The 20,281-nt window shown below is 47.8% G+C and overlaps 1 protein-coding gene across 2 annotated transcripts in view; it reads left to right on the top strand.

The window, feature by feature from the left end:
* The window catches only part of SCTR (secretin receptor), a 71,416-nt gene extending 52,368 nt beyond the window's left edge, over positions 1–19,048 (top strand). The window contains exons 8-13 of one of the 2 annotated variants that reach the window (XM_042243964.1): positions 4,632–4,671; positions 5,877–5,946; positions 10,231–10,322; positions 12,082–12,208; positions 17,521–17,562; positions 18,666–19,048. In XM_042243964.1, the coding sequence (XP_042099898.1) occupies positions 4,632–4,671; positions 5,877–5,946; positions 10,231–10,322; positions 12,082–12,208; positions 17,521–17,562; positions 18,666–18,815 (521 nt within the window). In that variant the 3' untranslated portion in view covers positions 18,816–19,048. Of the gene's footprint in view, positions 1–4,631; positions 4,693–5,876; positions 5,947–10,230; positions 10,323–12,081; positions 12,209–17,520; positions 17,563–18,665 lie in introns of both variants that reach the window. The other variant, XM_042243963.1, reaches the window with a different exon arrangement.
* The last annotated feature ends 1,233 nt before the right edge of the window (positions 19,049–20,281 follow it).

Here is a 20,281-nt window from a genome sequence, read left to right as displayed (position 1 = left end):
TAGGTGGCCAAAGTATTGGAGTTTCAGCTTCAGCATCAGTCCTCCCAATGAATATTCAGGATTGATTTCCTTTAGGATGAACTGGTTGGATCTCCTTGCAGTCTAAGGAACTCTCAAGAGTCTTCTCCAACACCACAGTTTGAAAGCATCAATTGTGTGGTGCTCAGCCATCTTTATGGTCCAATTCTCACATCCATACATGACTACTGGAAAGACAGACAGTCAGCAAAGTAATGTCTCTGCATTTTAATATGCTGTCTAGGTTGGTCATAGCTTTTCTTCCAAGGAGCAAGCATTTTTAAATTTCATGGCTGCAGACACCATCTGCAGTGATTTTGGAGCCCAAGAAAATAAAGTCTGTCACTGTTTTCATTGTTTCCCCATCTATTTGCCATGAAGTGATGGGACTGGATGCCACAATCTTAGTTTTTTAAATGTTGAGTTTTAAGCCAGCTTTTTCACTCTGGTCTTTCATCTTCATTAAGAGGCTCTTTAATTCCTCTTTGTTTTCTGCCATAAGGGTGGTATCATCTGCATATCAGGTTATTGATTTCTTCCTGCAATCTTGATTCCAGCTAGAACTTCATCCAACCGAGCATTTGCATGATATACTCTGCAAATAAGTTAAACAAGTAGGGTGACAATATATAGTGGTATGTATATGTTAATCCCCACATTATGGAGTCAATTTTAATTGACTCGTTTTATGTTGCTGTCATTAATTCTCCCAAATTCTCAACAGAACTGGAAAACCATCCAGTGCCAGGTTTCCTATCATCAAAGGCAACAAAATGTAATCTATCAGTCCTATTTGTTTGGTTTATTCCTGCTCTATTAGTGTCCTAGGGCTGCTGTAACAAGTTGCCACTGGCTTAAAACAACAGAAATTTATTCTTTCCCACCGTGGGGACCAGAAGTTCAAAGTCAGGCTTTGGCAGGGCCAGTTCCTTCTAAGGTCTCCGAGGGACAATATGCTCCATGCCTCTGTCCCAGTTTCTGGCAGTCCTTGGTCTTCTTTGCCTGGTAGGAGCATCACTCCAATTTCTGCCTCCATCTCGACATGGTCTTCTTCCCTTGTGTCTCTCTTTGTGTGGGTCTCAGTGCCTTCTTAAAAAAATAACAGTCATATTGGATTAAGGCCCCTATAAATATGACCTCATCTTAACTAATGACACCTTAAAATACCTTGTTTCCAGGAAAGGGAAAGGTCACACCTAAGGTTCTAAGGATATGAACCTTTGGGGTAGAGGAGGATAAGCCATTTAACATAATCTACTAACCTGTGTTCTTTCTAGAGGAGCTTTCTGCCCTCTTGCTCTGCCCGCTGGTCGTTCTGTAGACTCACTCCCTCCCTTAACCTTCACGCTGAGTTTTTCTTCATTTCCTCCACAAATCCTGTACCTTGACTTCTTGTTTCCCTATCTTTGGTTTACTGTTTGGTTGTGTTGGAGTTTATCCTCCAGTTTCTGTCTAACAGAGAATGCATGGAAGGTACATTCTTTTGCACTCCATATCTAAACATATCTTTTTTATTTTAAGTATATTTATTTATTTGGCTGTACCACATCTTAGTTGTGGCATGTGGGATCCAGTTCCCCGACCAGGGATTGAAGCCTGGCCCCCTGAATTGGGAGTGAGAGTCTTAGCCCCTGGACCACCAGGAAAGTCCCTAAACATATCTTTGTTCAGCTTTCACACCTAAGTTATAGTTTTCCTGGGCATAGAAATTAGGTTGAAAATTGTTTCCCCGGAATTTTGAAGGTCTTCTATTTTGGCATCTGGTGTTATGGAACTTGCCATGTCATTCTGTTTCCCAAGCTTTTACTCACCTCTCTGTATAAGCTGCAGAATCTTCTCTCTGTCCCCTGTGATTTTTTTTCTTTTTTTCTTACTTTTTGACTGTGCCATGCAGCATGTGGGATCTTAGTTCCTCAACCAGGAATGGCACCTGTACCCCTTGCAGTGTAAGTGCAGAGTCTTTTTTTAAAACCCTTGTCTGAGATTGACATGTACACGCTGCCTTATTTATGTAGCTTTGGCTGTGCTGGGTCTTTGTTGCACACAGGCTTTCTCTAGTTGTGGAGAACTGGGGCTACTCTAGCTGCCATCCGCGGGCTTCTCGTCATGGTGGTGTCTCTTATTGTGGAGCACAGGTTCTAGGCACATGAGCTTCCGTAGTTTCATTAGCTCTGGGCTTGAGGGCCCTCGAGTGTGCAGGCTTCAGTAGTTGTGGCTCTCGGGGTCTAGAGCACATGCTCAATTTGCAGCTCTCAGGCTTAGTTGCTCCTCAGCAGGTGGAATCTTTCCGGACCAGGGAATTAAACCCAGGTCCCCTGCACTGGCAGGCGATTCTTATCCACGGCACCACCAGGAAAGTCCGGAAGCATGGAGTCTTAATCGCTGGACTGTCAGGGAAGTCCTGGTCCCTTGCGTTTTGAAATGCCATAGGAATGCGCCACCATGCAAGTTTGTTTTCCTCCTTTTTGCTGCTGAGTGGCGGTCCTTTCATCTGGAGACTCACATATGTCATTTCTTGGACAGTCTTCCTACACTGTCCCTTTGATCTTTTTTCCCCCTCTGGTTTTAATCCTCTCTTTCTGAAACTTTTAATCAGATGGTTCACATCCTGGAATTGACTTCTAATTTTCTCCTTTCTTTCCTCCTATTAATACTTTTCATTCCACACTTTGTGTTCTGGGAAGTTCCTGGTCTTTATCTTCTAGGCAATCTATGGAATTTTTTAAAGTCTTGATCATCATATATTTAGTTTCCAAGCCCTCTTCCTCGTTCTCTGAATGCTCCCTGTTTTCAGCATCCTGTTTGTGTCTTGTAGAGGTAATCTTCCCTCTGATCTCTCTGATGATATTCCTTAGAACTGTTTTGCTCAAGTTCCTCCTGTAGCCTGTATGGTCTATTTCCTCTGAGTTCCTTTTCTCTGCTTGTTTTGGTCTTTGTCTTTTATGTAATCAGCCTTCCTCAGATGTTGGTGACCTTGACCATTCATAATTAAGAATGAGTCACTTCAGTGTTGACTGAAGCCTGTCTGTGTGTGTGTGTGTGTGTGTGTCTGTGTGGGGTGGTGGTGGTGCTTGGGGGTTGGGTCACATCTCTCATGGGAGACTGGACTGGAAATGGCCACTGTGTTGGGGTCCTCAGCATGGCTATCTATAGGCCCTTTTTCTAATGCTGTTTGCTTCCTCCAGGGAGGAACCCTTTCATCTCCCACCTGGGGTGGAGGTTGGAGGGCTGGAGCAGCGTAGAATCCTGGCTGCTGGAGGTCTGAAAACTGAGCAGCCTAGGGATGGGGCTCTTCTCAGTTAGGGGATAGATAGGCATGTCCATTAGAAATAGAATCTGAGTTATATTTTATATAACTTAGAGTTTTTCAGTAACCACAGTAAACACAGTGAAAAGAAACTAGTTTCACTAATTAGTGAAATTCAATAGTATGTGTTATGTAACCCAATATAACCAAAATATCAACCTTTTAATGTATGATTTAAAAAATTGTTAAAAACATATTTTACATTCTTTTATTCGTGCCAGATCTTCCACATCTGCTATCTTGTGCTTCTGGCACATCTCATTTGAGAGCAGCCACGTAGCAAGGGCTCGGAAGCCACACGTGGTGAGAGACGGCAGTACTGGGCAGCACAGGCATAGCTCAGCTGAGAGCCCCTCCCACCCTCTGCTCAGTTGCCCCCAAGAATTCATTTCTGTCAGAGATGAGCAGCTGACTATTTGGCTGTGGGAGGGTGGTTCTGACCACCTGGGGCGGTTACCTGCCTCCTGTCCAGACTTCCAAACCATCCTGCTGCCCGCCCCCAGACGCAGAACAAGTGCCTTCTCAGAGGCAACCCCTGTGCAGCACTCTTGCTTCAGCTTTCTCTGCTCCGGGACACCAGCCAGTTACTGCTCCTCTGCCAGCTACCAGCCTCCTAAGCGTGTTGACATCTCTCATCTGCTCTACCCTCCTTTTCCATTTTTTGGGCTTATAGGCTTGTAGCATTTTAATTTTTTACTATCATTTTGAAGGGGTGTCAGTGAGAAACAGATAAATGTGTAACTTCAACTTAACGTGTTCAACTAGAAGTCAGGAAATGTTCTTGTATTTTGTCTTTAAAGTTCTTGTGTATTACAAGTCTCTAGTCTAAAATCTATTTTTGTTTAAATGATGTCGATCGGTTACATTATCAGTCAAATGGCTACAGTTCTTACAAATCAATATTTGAAGAACTGATTGTTCTCCTGTGGTCTTGAATCCCCTCCCCAAATATCCCAGTTTGATAAAGGGCCTCCACCAGTGGCCTCCACAAGGTCAGGGTCCCCTCCCTTCTCCCCTGCAGCAGTCCTTCAGAGTCTGGCCCAAGTCTGGCCCAAGGAGACCCCTGCCCTGAAGTGGCCTTCAGGATATGTCTGATCCTGCATCAATTCCCAAGGATTCCTTGGCACCCTTGAAGCATGAGGCTGCACATTTACACAGGATGGCACGGGGGTTTCCATGGCAACTAGACCTCAGCATCTGCTCACTGTCTGGCCTAGAGTCACTGACTGTCCTGTTTCTCATAAGGGTGTGGAAAACTGAGTCATCTCCCTTCTGCCCACCCTCCCCCTTTATTTTTAACCCTCAGGTTCCCCAGCCATCTTTGTTGCTTCGTGGGCTGTCACCAGGTACTTTCTGGAAGATGTCGGGTAAGCTGTTGGATGGAGAGGTAACAAGAGTATATTTTATATGGTCCAGTTCTTTCAATAGGATGGACCCTTCTCTGAAGCTGTTATCTAGGAGAGGCCTATGTCTCAGACCCGGAGCCACAGGTGGGTTCTCTGCCGTGCAGGCTGCTGAGTGCCCAGCTCTCCTGGATGTGTGTTTGCAGACATGCTGAGCCACCCTCCTGCTGCCCGATCAGCTCTGTGCTTGGGTCAGGTGCCTGACGAGAGCTGTGCTGCTCAGGGAGGAAGCTCTAAGGACCAACCTAGCTTTTCTCTTCCTGGCAGCTCCCTCCTCCGCTCCTCCCTACATGGGATGTGTGAGTCCTACAGACTCAGGAGAGCAGGAAGGGAGAAGCAGCTTTCAAATCCCCGATGGGTGCAAAGAGATCTAGTCTCATTCTCTAAAGATTTGGCTTAGGGACAGGGTGAGCCTGGGGGCTGCTGCGAGTGGGCTCATGGATGGAAAGCTTGAAAGAAGCTGGGGAGGTGGTGAGGCAGCATGGCCCCGTGGGAGGCCATGTTTCATCCACATAATGACACAGCCAGGCCATGGCGGACGAGGTGTAGAAGTGTCTTGCCGTCCAAATTCAGTCTAAAATAATCCTTTTAATTGAATTAATTCCCTTTAAAAAAAAATCTGGATTTTTAATTTCTCTAGAACAAATGGAAAGTTCTGTCAACATTCCCTAGGTCCCCTGTGGCAAAATGAGCTGGGCAGAGTTGTGGCCACCTTAGACCAAGCGCAGTGTGTCTATTTGCTAAGTCCCCCCATGCCCCCAGGGCATGATGTCCCCAGAGCTGAGGTCACATGACACTCACCCGGACACTTCATTCCCTGACACTTCACCTGCCTGGCTGCCGTTGGCCACCATGCTCCCCAATGATCTTGACCATGCACTTGGCTCTGGGGTCCAGAATCTTCCATCTCAGATCTGTGTGCTTTTGCTCCCTAGACACTCACTGGGCTTGCCTGGAGCCTGGATGCTCCCCAGCCCTGGCGGTGCTCTTGGCAGCAGAAGACGGTCAGTCCTAAGGGTGTTAAGCCCACAGTCTCCAGAGGGCAGGACCACAACGTAGTCCTTCCAGCAAAGGGCACCTCTGAGAACAGGTCTCTTCTAGTCAGCCCAGTTCCCCACTACTAGTGATGCCTGGCTGTCCTTCCCTAGGTGCTGGGACATCAATGCCAATGCGTCCATCTGGTGGGTCATCCGAGGGCCTGTGATCCTCTCCATCCTGGTAAGTAGCTAGCCCCCCTGATCTGGGCTCCAGTGGGAGAGACCAGAACAGTGACAGGCTTGCAGGGTGGAGGGCCTTGGCAAGGCCAGCATCGCTGCCTCCAGGTGTGTGGAGGAATACACCAGAGTTTCCAGAGGCTGGGCAGCAGCAGGAGGGTCTGGGAGCCCTGCCTCCAGAGACTGCCAGAGGGGAGGGGAGCGAGGCCAGAGCAAAAGTTTGCCTTGGCCTTGTCCACTGGGAGCAGCTTCAGTGTACCAAGCAGAGCTCCTTACCCGGAGTGGCTGGCTCGGGTCACTTGAGATTCTGCCTCCACTGGTTCAGATGGTTGGATCTTGATCATTTTTCTAAGCATTCTCTGGTTGAACTGGGCAGACTCACTGAGCCAGGATCATGGAGGGGGTAGCACCTGGGGAAAGCCAAGGCTGCTGTGGTCTTGTCCTCTGTGGTGATGTGCCGGGGCAGGAGGGCAGGCCTGAAGAGGTGGCCTCAGGGGCGAGATTGAGGAGTGACTCTTAGACAGGGCAGTTCAGGGTGTCTCAACCTTTGCTCTCCTGTCACCTGGGAGCCTTTAAAAAAAATACCAATAGCAGAGATTCAGGCTCTCCTTGTCCTGGGGAGGGGCCTGGGCACTCAGCTTGGTTTTAAGTTCCCAGGTGATTCTGCTCTGCAGTCCAGAGCCCTGTAGCTAAGCCTGTGGGTGTGGCTAAGGATAAGGAAGATCCATGGGGTGGGGAGGGCGCCCTGGGGCAGCCCTTTTCCTAAGTAATATGCACAGTCTCAGAAGGATGCCAAGACTACAGAACCAGGTGACAGGAAGTGCCCTTCCTAGGCTCACAGGAGGGTCAGACTGGGCAGCAACCCCCTCTTCCACTAGCTGGCTGGCTTGCCTTGCGTGTTTGGTTGAAGGGGCCACCCCATAACCCATTTTCCTTTTTTTTTCTTTTTTCAAAAATAGTAGAATTGGGGGGGAGGGTGGGAAATAGTAAAATTTGGGACTTCCCTCGTGGTCCAGTGGTTAAGACTTGGCACTCCAAATGCAGGGGTCAATCCCTGGTCGAGGAACTGAATATCCTGCATGCTGCATGGTGTGGCCAAAAAACAAACAGAAAAGAGTAGAATTTTACACCATCCTCCCTATTATCTCAACTCACAACAGGAGAGCTAGAAATTGTAGAGAAATCTGAGTAGCAGCCACAGTTCAGTTCAGTTCAGTCGCTCAGTTGTGTCCGACTCTTTGCGACCCCATGAATCACAGCACACCAGGCCTCCCTGTTCGTCACCATCTCCCGGAGTTCACTCAAACTCACGCCCATCGAGTCAGTGATGCCATCCAGCCATCTCATCCTCAGTCGTCCCCTTCTCCTCCTGCCCCCAATCCCTCCCACCATCAGAGTCTTTTCTAATGAGTCAACTCTTCCCCTGAGGTGGCCAAAGTACTGGAGCTTCAGCTTTAGCATCATTCCTTCCAAAGAAATCCCAGGGCTGATCTCCTTCAGAATGGACTGGTTGGATCTCCTTGCAGTCCAAGGGACTCTCAAGAGTCTTCTCCAACACTACAGTTCAAAAGCATCAATTCTGCAGCACTCAGCCTTCTTCACAGTCCAACTCTCACATCCATACATGACCACTGGAAAAACCATAGCCTTGACTAGACGGACCTTAGTCGGCAAAGTAATGTCTCTGCTTTTGAATATGCTATCTAGGTTGGTCATAACTTTTCTTCCATGGAGTAAGTGTCTTTTAATTTCATGGCTGCAGTCACCATCTGCAGTGATTCTGGAGCCCCCAGAAATAAAGTCTGACACTGTTTCCACTGTTTCCCATCTATTTCCCATGAAGTGATGGGACCAGATGCCATGATCTTCGTTTTCTGAATGTTGAGCTTTAGGCCAACTTTTTCGCTCAGGAGAGCATAATGACTTCTCCCTATTTCTGCTTCTCTTAGAGGGTGTGAAGGTCATTCATTAATTTGGAACCACTCAGGGTAGGAGTTAGGGTTAGAAACACAGTGACTGATATGGTCAGAATGCACAGTTATCACCAGTACAGAGGGTGTCTAGTGCTTTAAACACAACTTTATTTTTGCTGCCCTGAGACATTGCTACCCAAAGTTACTTTGTTAATAAATAAATAATTTGATTATAATTTTGATTAGGCCAACTTTAGCATAGTGTTTTCTAATCTGACTAAATTAAAATTTAAGAGATAGTGAAGGATATTAAGCTTTCATTTCCTATTATAGTTTTAATACACTGAAAACTGTATACTGAAATCTGCTATTATTTATCAAAAGTTGTTTTTTGTCAGCTTGTCACATTTAAATAATTTCTGAACATTTTTTATTAGCATAATAATATGGCAGAAAAATATTGACTATTCTATCACTAATTATGTTATACAAAGAATGTACTTGTTTTATGTTAAATCAAAACATTCTCACTTCTAAAGTAATAGTAATACAATTCATAGAAAAATGGAAAAATACAAAATGTATTTTTAAAAAGGGACTAAAATCACCCATATTTGTAGCACCTAGATGGACATTATGCTGTGCTTTTCTGTCCTGCAATTTTCTTTGAGTGCAGGTACTTTTTCAAAATGCTTATTACAGTTTTGTGTCCTAGTTTGTTTTTTTTCCTTAGCAGATGTAAGCTTTCCAATGTCACTTGAAATTATTTGATCAACTGCTGTGCTATAGCTGCTAAATACTGAGCCAGTTTCCTTGCTATAATTCTGGGACTTTGACAGGCCAGTCCAGGAGAGCCCCAGGGCCCAGGCTGATTTCATGAGACTGTGGTCTCTCTAGTGATTGAGGATATTGGTGGGCGAGGGGGCATTCCTGATGCCAAGTATCTCTCTCTCAGCCTGTCACGGGGCCCAGAATTCCTATATTTAAGATTTATTCTTGAGATAGTTAAATTTTTCCCTTTCACTTTCAAATGCTTCCTATTAAATACAACTCAAAGAGCCTTTGTTAGTTTATACCATGCTTAGAGCAAGATGCACAAAGAGTGAGCTGAGAAGTGTCCTGACCAGGGGTGCTGAGCTGGGGTCCTAGACACGCCACTAATCCTGTGTCTTCTGGCAAGCGGCCCTAGGCCTCCAGGCTACTCGTCTGAAAATGAGGGTGCCCGTCCAGTCAGTTCCACTGATCCCTGCTTCTGCAAAATGATTCTGGAGCTGGTGGGTGAGGGGAGGAGAGAGGGTGCTATATGGGCGACCTCGTAGTGTGGCTGGCACTGGGCACTGGAATGGGGGAAAGGATGTGGTCCCTGTCCTTTAGAAAGGCAGGATTGAATCGGCAGTTAATGGACACACGTGGATGCTTGCACTTGGCCCCTTGAAGTATTTCAAGTGCCCTTACAAGTAGCATCATCCCTAATACAATAAATCAGGAAAAGGAAGTGATCAGAAGGCTTCCTGGAGCTGGTGATTGAGCTGCAGAGCGACCGTAAGTCTCTGAAGCAGTGATTCTCAAAATGTGGTCCCTAACCTGGCAGTTTCACCGGGGAGCTTGTTAAGAATGCAAATTCCCCTGTGGTCTGGTGGTTAGGACTCCGGGCCTTCATTGCTGAGGGCCTGGTCCCTGGTGGGGGAACTAAGATTCTGCAAGCTGCAGCTAAAAGAAAGAAAGGAATAAGCAGCAAATTAAACCATAAATGTTGGGGGCGGAGCCTAGCAATCTGCACCTTAAACTTTGAGAACCTCTGCTTATAAAGCCTTTGCTACTTGGGCGTAGTCCAAGGCCCAGCTTTGGCATTCATTCCCTGAAAAGTGAAAATAAAGTCGCTCAATCGTGTCCGACTCTTTGCGACCCCGTGGACTGTAGCCTACCAGGCTCCTCTGTCCATGGGATTTTCCAGGCAAGAATACTGGAGTGGGTTGCCATTTCCTTCTCCAGGGGGGATCTTCCCAATCCAGCGATCCAGGGATTGAACCCGGGTTTCCCGCATTGCAGGTAGACATTTTAACCTCTCAGCCACCAGGGAAGCCCCTAGAGCTTGCTAGAAATGCTGAATCTCAGGCCTGCATTTTAATAAGATTCCAAAACATTCCAATTGTGAGTGATCCACCCTGCAACTGAGCAGACCTCAGAGCTCCTGCAGCCCAGGAGTGGAGGCTGAGCCATGGAAGACTGTGTGTTCCTCCAGGACTGGGTGTGCTGGAGGGCATGACGTGCTGTCTTGCTGTGGCTGAACTGCCTTCCCTGCCTGGAGCTGGAGCCAGGAGAGGTGGCTGGAAAGCAGATCATCTTTAGCCTCACCTCTGTCTTGTGTTTTACAGATTAATTTCATCCTTTTTATAAACATTCTAAGAATCCTGATGAGAAAACTAAGAACTCAAGAAACGGGAGGAAATGAAGTGAACCATTATAAGTAAGTGGAAGGCAAAGACAGCACTCAGTCAGTCAGCAGGCATTTACGGAACACCTACTGTTTACCCAGCTGGTGCTCGATACTGTTAGAGGTAGAGGAGGAGGAAGAACTGGGACCTCATCCCAGGGAGTTTACAGTGGGGTGGAGGGAAGGAGGAGTGGGTCCTTTCCTCTTCATAGAACTGCCCTGGAGGTGGGGAGAAAAGAAATCTAAGCAGGACCCCTGTAGGTAGATATCTCACCCTTGGGATGAGGCTAGGGAGTCAGGGGCCCAAATTCAAGTTTTTATGGGGACAGTAGCCCTGCTTATCTGTGGGTTTTGCAACCAAGGATTCAACCAACCTTGGATTTCAGATTGCAAATATTTGGGGGAAAAAATCCAAATCAAAACATTTTCATTGTGTGAGGTATTATAAGTAATCTAGAGATTATTTAAATATATGGGGACATGTGCATAGATTTAAGCAAATACCCCATTTCATATAAGCGACTTGAGCATCCAAGGATTTCATTGTCTGCAGAGGGTCTGGAGCCAATCCCCATGGGTGCTAAGGGTCGACTGTGTATTTTCCAGCTTTCACTAGACCTTCACCAGATTTTCAAGATAATGTGATTCAAAAATACTTTAAAATCTTTGAGATGGTCAAGAAAGATGCCATATTAGTCTGTTCAGGCTGCCATAGCAAGACACCACTAAAGTGGTGACTTAAGTGGTTGACTTAAGAAAGAGAAACTTAATTTCTCACTATTCTGGAGGCTAGAAGCCTAGGAATAAGGTGTTGGCAGATTTGAATTCTCCGGAGGCCTCACTCCTTGGCTTGTATACAGCCACTTTCTTGATGGGTCCTCACAGGACCTTTTCTCTATACATGTGCCATCCCCATATCTCTTCTTAAAAGGACACCAGTTGATTAGACTACAGTCCCACCCTGATGGCCTCATTTAAACATAATCACCTCTTCATAGTCCCTATCTGCATATACAGTCACATTCTGAGGTAGTAGGGGTTAGTTAGAGCTTCTACTTAAAATTATTTTTTGTGGGGAGGGGGATACAGTTCAGCCCATAACGACTGTTAAAGGCAAATCAGTGTCCACCAGGGGCTTTCTCTGTGATGTTCTGGGTTCTCAGAATCTGGCAGAGGCCTGGATGACTTGGTGACAGATTTTCCTAGGGTATCTTTAGAGCAGTGGCTCTGAAGTAGGGTCATGCTGGGGTCAAGAATAAAGTTGCCAGATAAAATACAGGATGCCCAGTTTAATCCGAGGCTTGTATAAATAGCTAATAGTTTTTTTGGTACCTACACCAAAAAAACCCCCCACAAAACTATCTGCTGTTTATCTGAAATTCAAATTGAACTGGGCATCCTGTATTTTTGTTTGCTAAATTTGGCAACCTACCCTGGGAAGAAAACAAAAGAGCTTCTCCTTACAGATATTCATTAACTAACAAATGAGAATGGTGGCTTTGCTAATAATATGTTAGACAGTGTGTGATATCTTAATAGTAACATATGCACATATGTTATAGCGTAATTCCTGTGGCTACGGGTTCAATGCATTTTACTGATAAGGTTGCATAATCCAAGAGTTTGGAGAGTGAATCCAGGTACTGGGTATGTGGGAGCTGGAGATTTTCCAAAATGAAAGCTAAATAAACAAGCAGTGGGGACACCGTGGCAGAGCCTCCCGTACTCAGGCAAGATGGGGGTGCTTGTGGGTGTGGGGTTGCCCGAGACTGCAGTGCCTCTTTGCCCCCAGGCGTCTGGCCAAGTCCACCCTCCTGCTGATCCCGCTCTTTGGAATCCACTACATCATCTTCGCCTTCTCCCCAGAGGATGCCATGGAGATCCAGCTGTTTTTTGAACTGGCCCTTGGCTCATTCCAGGTAAGCTCCAGGGGCAGCAACTTTAAGGTGAAAGGAGGCATTCTTTCTCCTTAGGCCAAAACCCAGATCTTCCCGAAGGTAGAGGAGTGCCTCATCTGGCAGAGGCCCAAGAGAGGCAGGGGCAGGGCCTCGCTGTGCCGTGTGACCCTCAGAGGGTCCCAAGTTCCCCACCAGTCACGTGTCATATGGGGTGGGAGATGCAACTCAGGAGAGAGAGACTAACTCCAGGGAGGACAGAAGGGAATGTAGCCCCGGTGCGCTAGACCACACAGCTCTCAGCAGTTAGAAACAACGTGAGCAGTGAGGGCTTGAGCTGAGCCATCGAGGGGTGGAGGGGGGCAAGATGAGCCGAGCGGGAGAGGAGGGTGGGGTGGAAGGCTGTTTAGAAGAATATCCTCATCTGCACACTGCGAAGTCCATAAAAACGCCCCGCGCTGAAAAATCCAGAAGTAACCACATCAGCACATTATGCAGAATCAGTCAGGAGAGTTCCAAGTCTGAGGAACAGGAAACACAGGCAAGGAGGTCAGGAGGCTACTGTTTTTTTCTTTTCTTTCTTTTCGTTTTGGTGACAAGAGGCATTTGACTCTTTGAAACAAATTACCTACACAATTTACTAAAAATAAAAACCAACTTTAAAAAAAGGGGGAAAAGGGGAGAGGAGAAACGACCTACCTACTAATTCAACAAGATGTTGTAGTTAAAAAGTATAGTAAACCTATCTGGCCAGAAGAAACTTTTAACATGAATCCCAAACTTCACAATGTTTTTTGTTTATTTACTTATAACTATCTCCTTCCAAAAATAATGATGTAGCTTTCAGAGAAAACATAACAAAGGACAAAAAATAAGCAGATGAGGGATCAGTGAATAAAGAAAATAAAGCCAAAACTGAGTTCATACACAGAAACAAGTTTGATGCGGTTCTCTAAAGAGGGGAGAAGTGTGTCATAAATTTTGGTCTGGAGCTTCCCAGTAGCCAAAGCAAAGACAGGAACACACTCTGTTTCAAGACTTAGATGTAAGCAGCCTGGTTCCCAGGGAAAGCCTAGGATTATAGTTTTGGGGCCCGAGAGAAATCTCTCCCTGTGGGCTTTTCTGAAGAAGCCAGCTTGTCATCAACACACAGCCCATCCACAGAGACTTCCTCACCTGGGCAGGCCTTGGCCTCAGGGTGAGGCTGGGTGCCTCCCTCATTCCTGGAGTTCTGTTCGGAACAGGGTGTGCCCAGAGTCATCTCCCCCTGTCCTGCTCAGGTTCCAGGGAAGACACATCAAGAACATATTCCTGAGTGGGGTCTGGCCCTAACCCATGCCTGCAGACCCCACCCCAGGGCTGTCCCTGATGCACTCTTCTGAGCCTGTTCTCTGCCCAAAGACTCTCACCAGCACCCCAGACCCCTGGAGACGTAGTCTCTGTGTATAATCATGAGCTTTTTCTCTGGATTAGGAAGTTTCCGTGTAACATGGGGGAAGGTTGGGCTCACCATGGCCCTTTTATCAGGTGGGTGGGGCTGTCCAAAGATGGGTGGAAGGTCTTGACCCAGCTGACAGAAGTGGGTAGTGACCCCGATGAGACCCAGGACTGCATAGATGAGGACTTCCTGTCTCTGGAACTAGGCTTGTGGCTAGGGCTGCAGACTACACCCAGTGGAAGGCCATTTAGCTCCTCTCTGGGGACGTGCTTATTAAGAGAAAACTGAAAGCACTTTCCTAAATGTTCCCATAGGAATGTTTTAGTTCAATTCAGTTCAGTCGCTCAGTCATGTCCGACTATTTGTGACCCCATGGACTGCAGCATGCCAGGCTTCCCTGTCCATCACCAACTCCCAGAGCTTACTCAAACCCATGTCTATTGAGTTGGTGATGCCATCCAAACATCTCATCCTCTGTCCTCCCCTTCTCCTCCTGCTTCAAACTCTTCCAGCATCAGGGTCTTTTCCAATGAGTCAGTTCTTCACATCAGGTGGCCAATGTCTTAGAATTTCAGCTTCAGCATCAGTCCTTCCAGTGAAAATTCAGGACTGATTTCCTTTAGGATTGACTGGTTGAATCTCCTTGCAGTCCAAGGGACTCTCAAGAGTCTTCTCCAACACCACAGTTCAAAAGCATCAATTCTTCGGCGCTCAGCCTTCTCTATAGTCCAACTCTCACAGCCATACATGACTACTGGAAAAACCATACCTCTGACTAGACAGACCTTTGTTGACAAAGTAATGTCTCTGCTTTTTAATATGCTGTCTAGGTTGGTGATAGCTTTTTTTCCAAGGAGCAAGCGTCTTTTAATTTCATGGCTGCAGTCACCAGCTGCAGTGATTTTGGATCCCCCCCCAAATAAAGTCTGTCACTGTTTTCATTGTTTCCCCATCTATTTGCCATGAAATGATAGGACAGGATGCCATGATTTCAGTTTTCTGAATATTGAGTTTTAAGCCAACTTTTAAACTCTCTGCTTTCACTTTCATCAAGAGGCTGTTTAGTTCTTCTTCGCTTTCTGCCAAAAGGGTGGTGTCATCTGCGTATCTGAGGTTATTGATGTTTTTCCCGGCAATCTTGATTCCAACTTGTGCTTTATTCCAGCCCATAGGAATGTTTACGAAGAAAAAAAAAAGTTTTTTTTTTAAAAGAACCATTGTTCAAATACAAACATATATATCATTTATTATATTTTATACATACATATAGTGATATAATAAATATTTTTAAAATTCTGTATTATGGAGATTTTTTCCATATACAAAAGTCAAATGAGCAATATAATGAACCTGCGTATAGCCCTTACCCTTCTGTGACCTGTCCTATTTCACCTCCATCTACTCCCCATCTCTCATCATTTTAAGCAAACTCAAGCCATCATGTTATTTCAAATGTAAACATCTTAGTGTATACTTTCTGAAAGACAAGAACTTAAAGGACACACGCAGAACCACAATACCATTATCACTGTCATATATTTCTAAAGACTGAAGTTTATTAGGGGCTTCCCTGGTGGCTGACAGTAAAAAATCCACCTGTAGTATGGATCTGGGTTCCTTACCTGAGTTGGGATGATCTCCTGGAGAAGGGAATGGCTACCCACTCTAACAGTGTTGCCTGGAGAATCCCATGGACAGAGGAGCCCGACAGTCCATGGGGTTGCAGAGTCAGCTCCTCCTAATTATAGAAATACTTGCTTACTGAGGAAAATTTGGAAGTAAGGAGAAGTTAAAATAGAAAGGCAAATTCATCCAAACTCTCATAACCCAATGTAATAACCTCTGTTAAAATGGTGTGTTTACTTCTAAGTCTCCTTTCTAGCCAAGAAGACATACACATGTATACACACACACATGTAATTGAGATCATGATGTGTGGTTTTTTAATCCTCCTTGTTATATTTAATTCTCTATCATTCCATCATGAACATTTTCCCAGCTCACTACAATTCTTCAGAGACTGCATTTTTAATGACTGTATAAAACTAGCATTTCCTAAACTTGTTGGCTATGGGAGGCCACCCTTTACTTACCTGGGGCACATCTAACCTGCCCTCACCCAGGGCTCCTGCCCTCACTTGAACAGAGAGACTGTGTCTCAACATCTCTGAGGCCGGGGCAACCCTGGTCCAGAGAGGGGCAACAGCCTGACCTCCAGCTCCAGGCCCACCAAAACCCGTAACTCAGGTCCCTCACCTGGAAGCAGGGATCCTCCCTGCCTACCTTCCAGAGCTCTGGCAAGGATTAAGTGAAGCACCTGGAACCCAGAAGCCACGATTACATAGGCTAAGCTGTGGCCCAAATCCAGCTCTTGTTTATTGCAAAGCTTGCCTTTCACATTCTCTGACAGCAACTCCTAGTCAATGATGCACATTGGAACCATCTGGGGCTCTTTCAGAGCTGCTGCTGGTCCCACCCCAGACATTCGGATCCGGGGCACAGAATGCACCTAGGCTAGAGCTCCCAAGTGATCCTCATGTGCGGCCAAACTTGGAAACCGCTGCCCTGAGTACATGTTCCTGCCCCACCCACATAGTCCCCGTTTTGTGTGACATCATCCATGTCTGAGACTCCAGAGCAGATCCTTCTAGTTTGTCTCTAAAACTCTTGTTAGAATGCCAGGATCCCAGAGCAGTTATGTGTATGAAACCCACTGTAAACGGGCTGGTTCATCCCTCTTTGGAATCCTGTCCATGTCTTAAGTAGCCAGGAGCAGGCCTAGTTGGCACTGGGAGGAGGGGTTGGGCTACCTGTAGTCAGGGCTGTGGCACCCAGGCCTCTGTGGGGCAGGGTGCTCACCAGCCTAGGAGGTCTGAGGGCAGGGCCTGTTAGGAAGGGCAGGCTGGCTTTCGAGGGGCCTTAGGTGAGCCGGACATCTAGACTGCTAGACCCTGTTCAAAGCTCATGGTTCCCTACAAGCCTTAGGCCTCAAATCCCGCATCTCAGCTTGGAGTCCCTGCCTGGTGGGCTCCATGCCAGAATTCTGGGTATTCCACTGGGAAAAGAGGAGTCCAGATGCTGGAGAGGGAGGGTCCTGATAGGTACAATGCCCACCCCACCAGGGAACTTAAAAGCAAACGTAGCCCTGAGGCCTCTGACTTTGGAGATGTGAGTGGGGAGTCAGGCCCCCTTTTCGCTGGCTGAGACCTGCACTTGAGCTCTGCTCAGACTTTAGTTGCATTAAGCAGAAGCTGCTAACTCAGCCACAGGGACCAGGCAGGTCACTGGAATTAATAAGGGAGGCCATCCAGGAGAAGCAGGGCTTGGTGGCACCTGAGGCATTCCCATCCTGCCTGGAGCTGAGCAGGTGGAGCAGCCATGTGAACCCCTGGGCCTGGGTGGGCTTGTTTGCAGGACCAGCTAGAAATTTGGAGAGGTTTAAACAGGGATAGCTACTCAGATAGAAAGACAAATCTGTGACTGTGTGGTCAGAGCAGAGCTCTGGGCGGGATGGACAAGTCTCAAGTGCTACCGCTCCCTGCTTCTCCTGGATGCCCCACCTTACTAATTCCCATGACCTGCCTGGTCACCGAGGTTGAGTTAGCAGCCTCTGTTTAATGTAACTGACACCACCCTGGCGCAGGGCACCTCCCTGGACCCGGGATCATTCTTGCCCCCAAGGGTCTCAGTCTGTGTGGGTGATGCCAGCACAGCTGGGTGCACTGCAGGGCCAGAAGAGGAAGCCCCTATTCCCTCTGGGGTAGCAGAGATGTGGGAAGGCTCTGGAATAGTCATGGGGAGAAGTGAGCCTGGGCTTGGTGATGAAAGGACCCCAGGGGACTAGGAGGCCTAATGCCGGAGCCCCTCACCAATCCCGTTGCCCCTGCTTCCTCCGCAGGGCCTGGTGGTGGCCATCCTCTACTGCTTCCTCAACGGGGAGGTGAGTGTTCTGGGGTTGCTCTGCTGCCTGGGGAGCTCCCTTGTCATTGGATTGTGGTTCAGAAGGGCCACCTGGAAAGGGTGGCAGGGAGCGGGGTATGGTGTGGGTGGGGGAGACCAGGGCCTCCTGGCTCAAAATCTGTCTTCCAGGAGTCTGAGCTCACTTAATGGGATCAACAGAATCACCCGGAGGCCTCGTTAAAACAACTGCTGGGTCCCACCTTGTTTCTAAACAGGCAAAAAGGCATCCTTTAGGTCTGGACTGGAGGCTGAGAATGTTTTAACAAGCACTCCAGGTGATTCTAACCCTTAGGCAAATTCAGGAAATGGAAAGTGCAGGAACCCCAGCCCTAACAGAGGCTGCTGACTGCTGGTTGCCGGATGAGTGACCTCGGTCACTGCCCTGATCTGGGCCTCGGGCTTCCCATCTGTAAAAAGAGTGACTCAGGTGAAACGTCTTCCCCTCCATCCTCAGAGACCTCCAAAGAGTGTGACTGCTGAGCAGGGCTGTGGGAGCTGCACACTTAACTTTCAGTCTCTGTGCTTGCCCAGAGCATCTGGATCAGATCAGGAGGCTCCTGGCACAGAGGCCATGCAGTTGACGTTAGTTGAACACAGTACTGCATGCAAATAAACCCTTCCTGGGGCTGTCAATCATCTGGTTCACCCCACTTGAATGGGAGTAGCCTCTGATATTTTCCCAAAAGTCAAGCATCAAACCTAGCCCCAAATGCTTTGCTGCTGCAGCTGGGGGTTGTGAAGGAAATTCCAAAGAGTAGCCCCTTGGTCCCTAGATGAGTTCTGAGCTAGAGTGGCTTCATGGGGACGTGTCCAATTGTCCCAGGTGACCATCTGGAGATTGTGGAACGATCACAGGCCCCTTCTTCAGGATAGGTTTCCTGAGGTTTCTGGTGAAAGGTCCTAAGGGAGAGGGGCCCCTCAGTACCTATGGATGTCAGGGCTGAAAATGGTAAATCTGAGTGGAGGGGAAGGCATGCCCTCTGGGCAGGAGTGGCAGAGCCTGTGCTGAGGCCCCAGTGGAAAAAGCAGGACTCGGGCAAAGATCACCCTTCCTTCTTGGCTGACTCCTGGTCTCCGGGGCAGGTGCAGCTGGAAGTTCAGAAGAAGTGGCGGCAGTGGCACCTCCGTGAGCTCCCATTGCAGCCCGTGGCCCCCAGCTCCTCCTTCAGCAATGGCATCAAGGCCAGCCCCTCGGAGCAGAGTCGGGCCACCCATAGGACCAGTGTCATCTGAGGCTGGTCACCCCAGGTCCTGAGGGCTGACTGTTGCAGTAGGAGAGCCTGCCTTCCTGCCAGATGCTGTGTGATCTCTCCAGTGACTATTACACCCCTCCTCCTGGCCTTAGGGTGGGGTTGTGGTCATGATTCCTCAGAACTGATGGGGCCTGGGGTAGCAAAAGGGCCTGGGATTCAGATCTGTTGAGTTTCCAGGAGAGGGCAGGGGAATAAATGGTAACTGGGATGAGACTTGGTTGGTATTTGTCGGTCTTCTTGTCCTTGAGACACAAGGTGGAGGATGCTGTCCCCCGCTACTTTCTGGAGAAGGGGGCTTCCCTGACCTCCCTGCTGCAGCTTTCAGGAATAAGCTTAGAAGCCCAGTGATCCGGAAGATGGTGAGGAATAATGAAGCCTGGCGTGCTGCAGTCCATGGGGTCACAAAGAATCAGACATGACTTAGCAACTGAACAATAACCAGTGAACCAGAGAAATTGCCCTTGGCCTTGGGTGGACCCTCCTTAGCCCTCATTGCAACTCACCCATCCAGCTGTTACCCCGGAGCCTTCAAGACAACTCGATCAAGTTACAGGGAACCTTTTAATGACCCTAACAAGGGATGAGGCACCCTGTTATTCCTGCTTTCAGTTATCTGTGGTGGTGGTGGTGGTGGTTTAGACACTAAGTCATGTCCAACTCTTGAGACCCCATGGACGGTAGCTTGCCAGGCTCCTCTGTCCATGGGATTCTCCAGGCAAGAATACTGAAGTGGGTTGCCATTTCCTTTTCGAGGATCTTCCCGACCCAGGGATCATACCCGGGTCTCCTGCATTGCAGGCAGATTCTTTACCGACTTAGCTACGAGGGAAGCCCTCAGTTATCTGTAGTACTGCAGAAAATGGGGCAGAATCCATTTGACAGAAGAGAAACTGGTTCACCAATGTCCTGTGACTTGACCAAGATACCCAGCTGGAAGTGGCAGCTCAGTGCAGGACTTTTGATTTTAAATCCCTAGGCTCGCTCCAAGGCTGTCTGTCTTCCCTGCTCCCAGGCCGGGATGAATGGGGGCCTGTCTCCCTGTCCCACTGGGAATTTTCATCTTATCCTTAACTGTCTGGATCTCAGCTCCCTCGCACATCAGCATTCCTTCTCTGCTGGACATGTGAAGATTAAAGGACTGAATATTTGAACCTTTTTACAAAACACTGCCTATGTGCTCAGGGAAAGCATTCAGGACAGGAGCAGAGGCGACCCCTCTCCCCAGAGTAGAGGGAAGGGCATCTTGCTGGTGGGTGGGCCCAGCTAAAATCCTGGCTTTGGGTGACCTGGACAAGTGGCTCTGACCCCCAACTTCTGCATCTCACCCCTGCAGACAAGGAGGTCACCCTCTCTCACCTCATAGACCGCCCCTGGGGTGAAAAGGCCAGCTTGCCCATTTTCCAGGGCTAAGAATACATGTCAGCCTGTATGGTTGATATAACTTTC

The sequence above is a fragment of the Ovis aries genome, chromosome 2, assembly GCF_016772045.2.
Source record: "Ovis aries strain OAR_USU_Benz2616 breed Rambouillet chromosome 2, ARS-UI_Ramb_v3.0, whole genome shotgun sequence".
NCBI lineage: Eukaryota > Metazoa > Chordata > Mammalia > Artiodactyla > Bovidae > Ovis > Ovis aries.
Note: the sequence above shows the minus strand (reverse complement) of the source record. Positions and strands in the feature narration are given on the sequence as shown.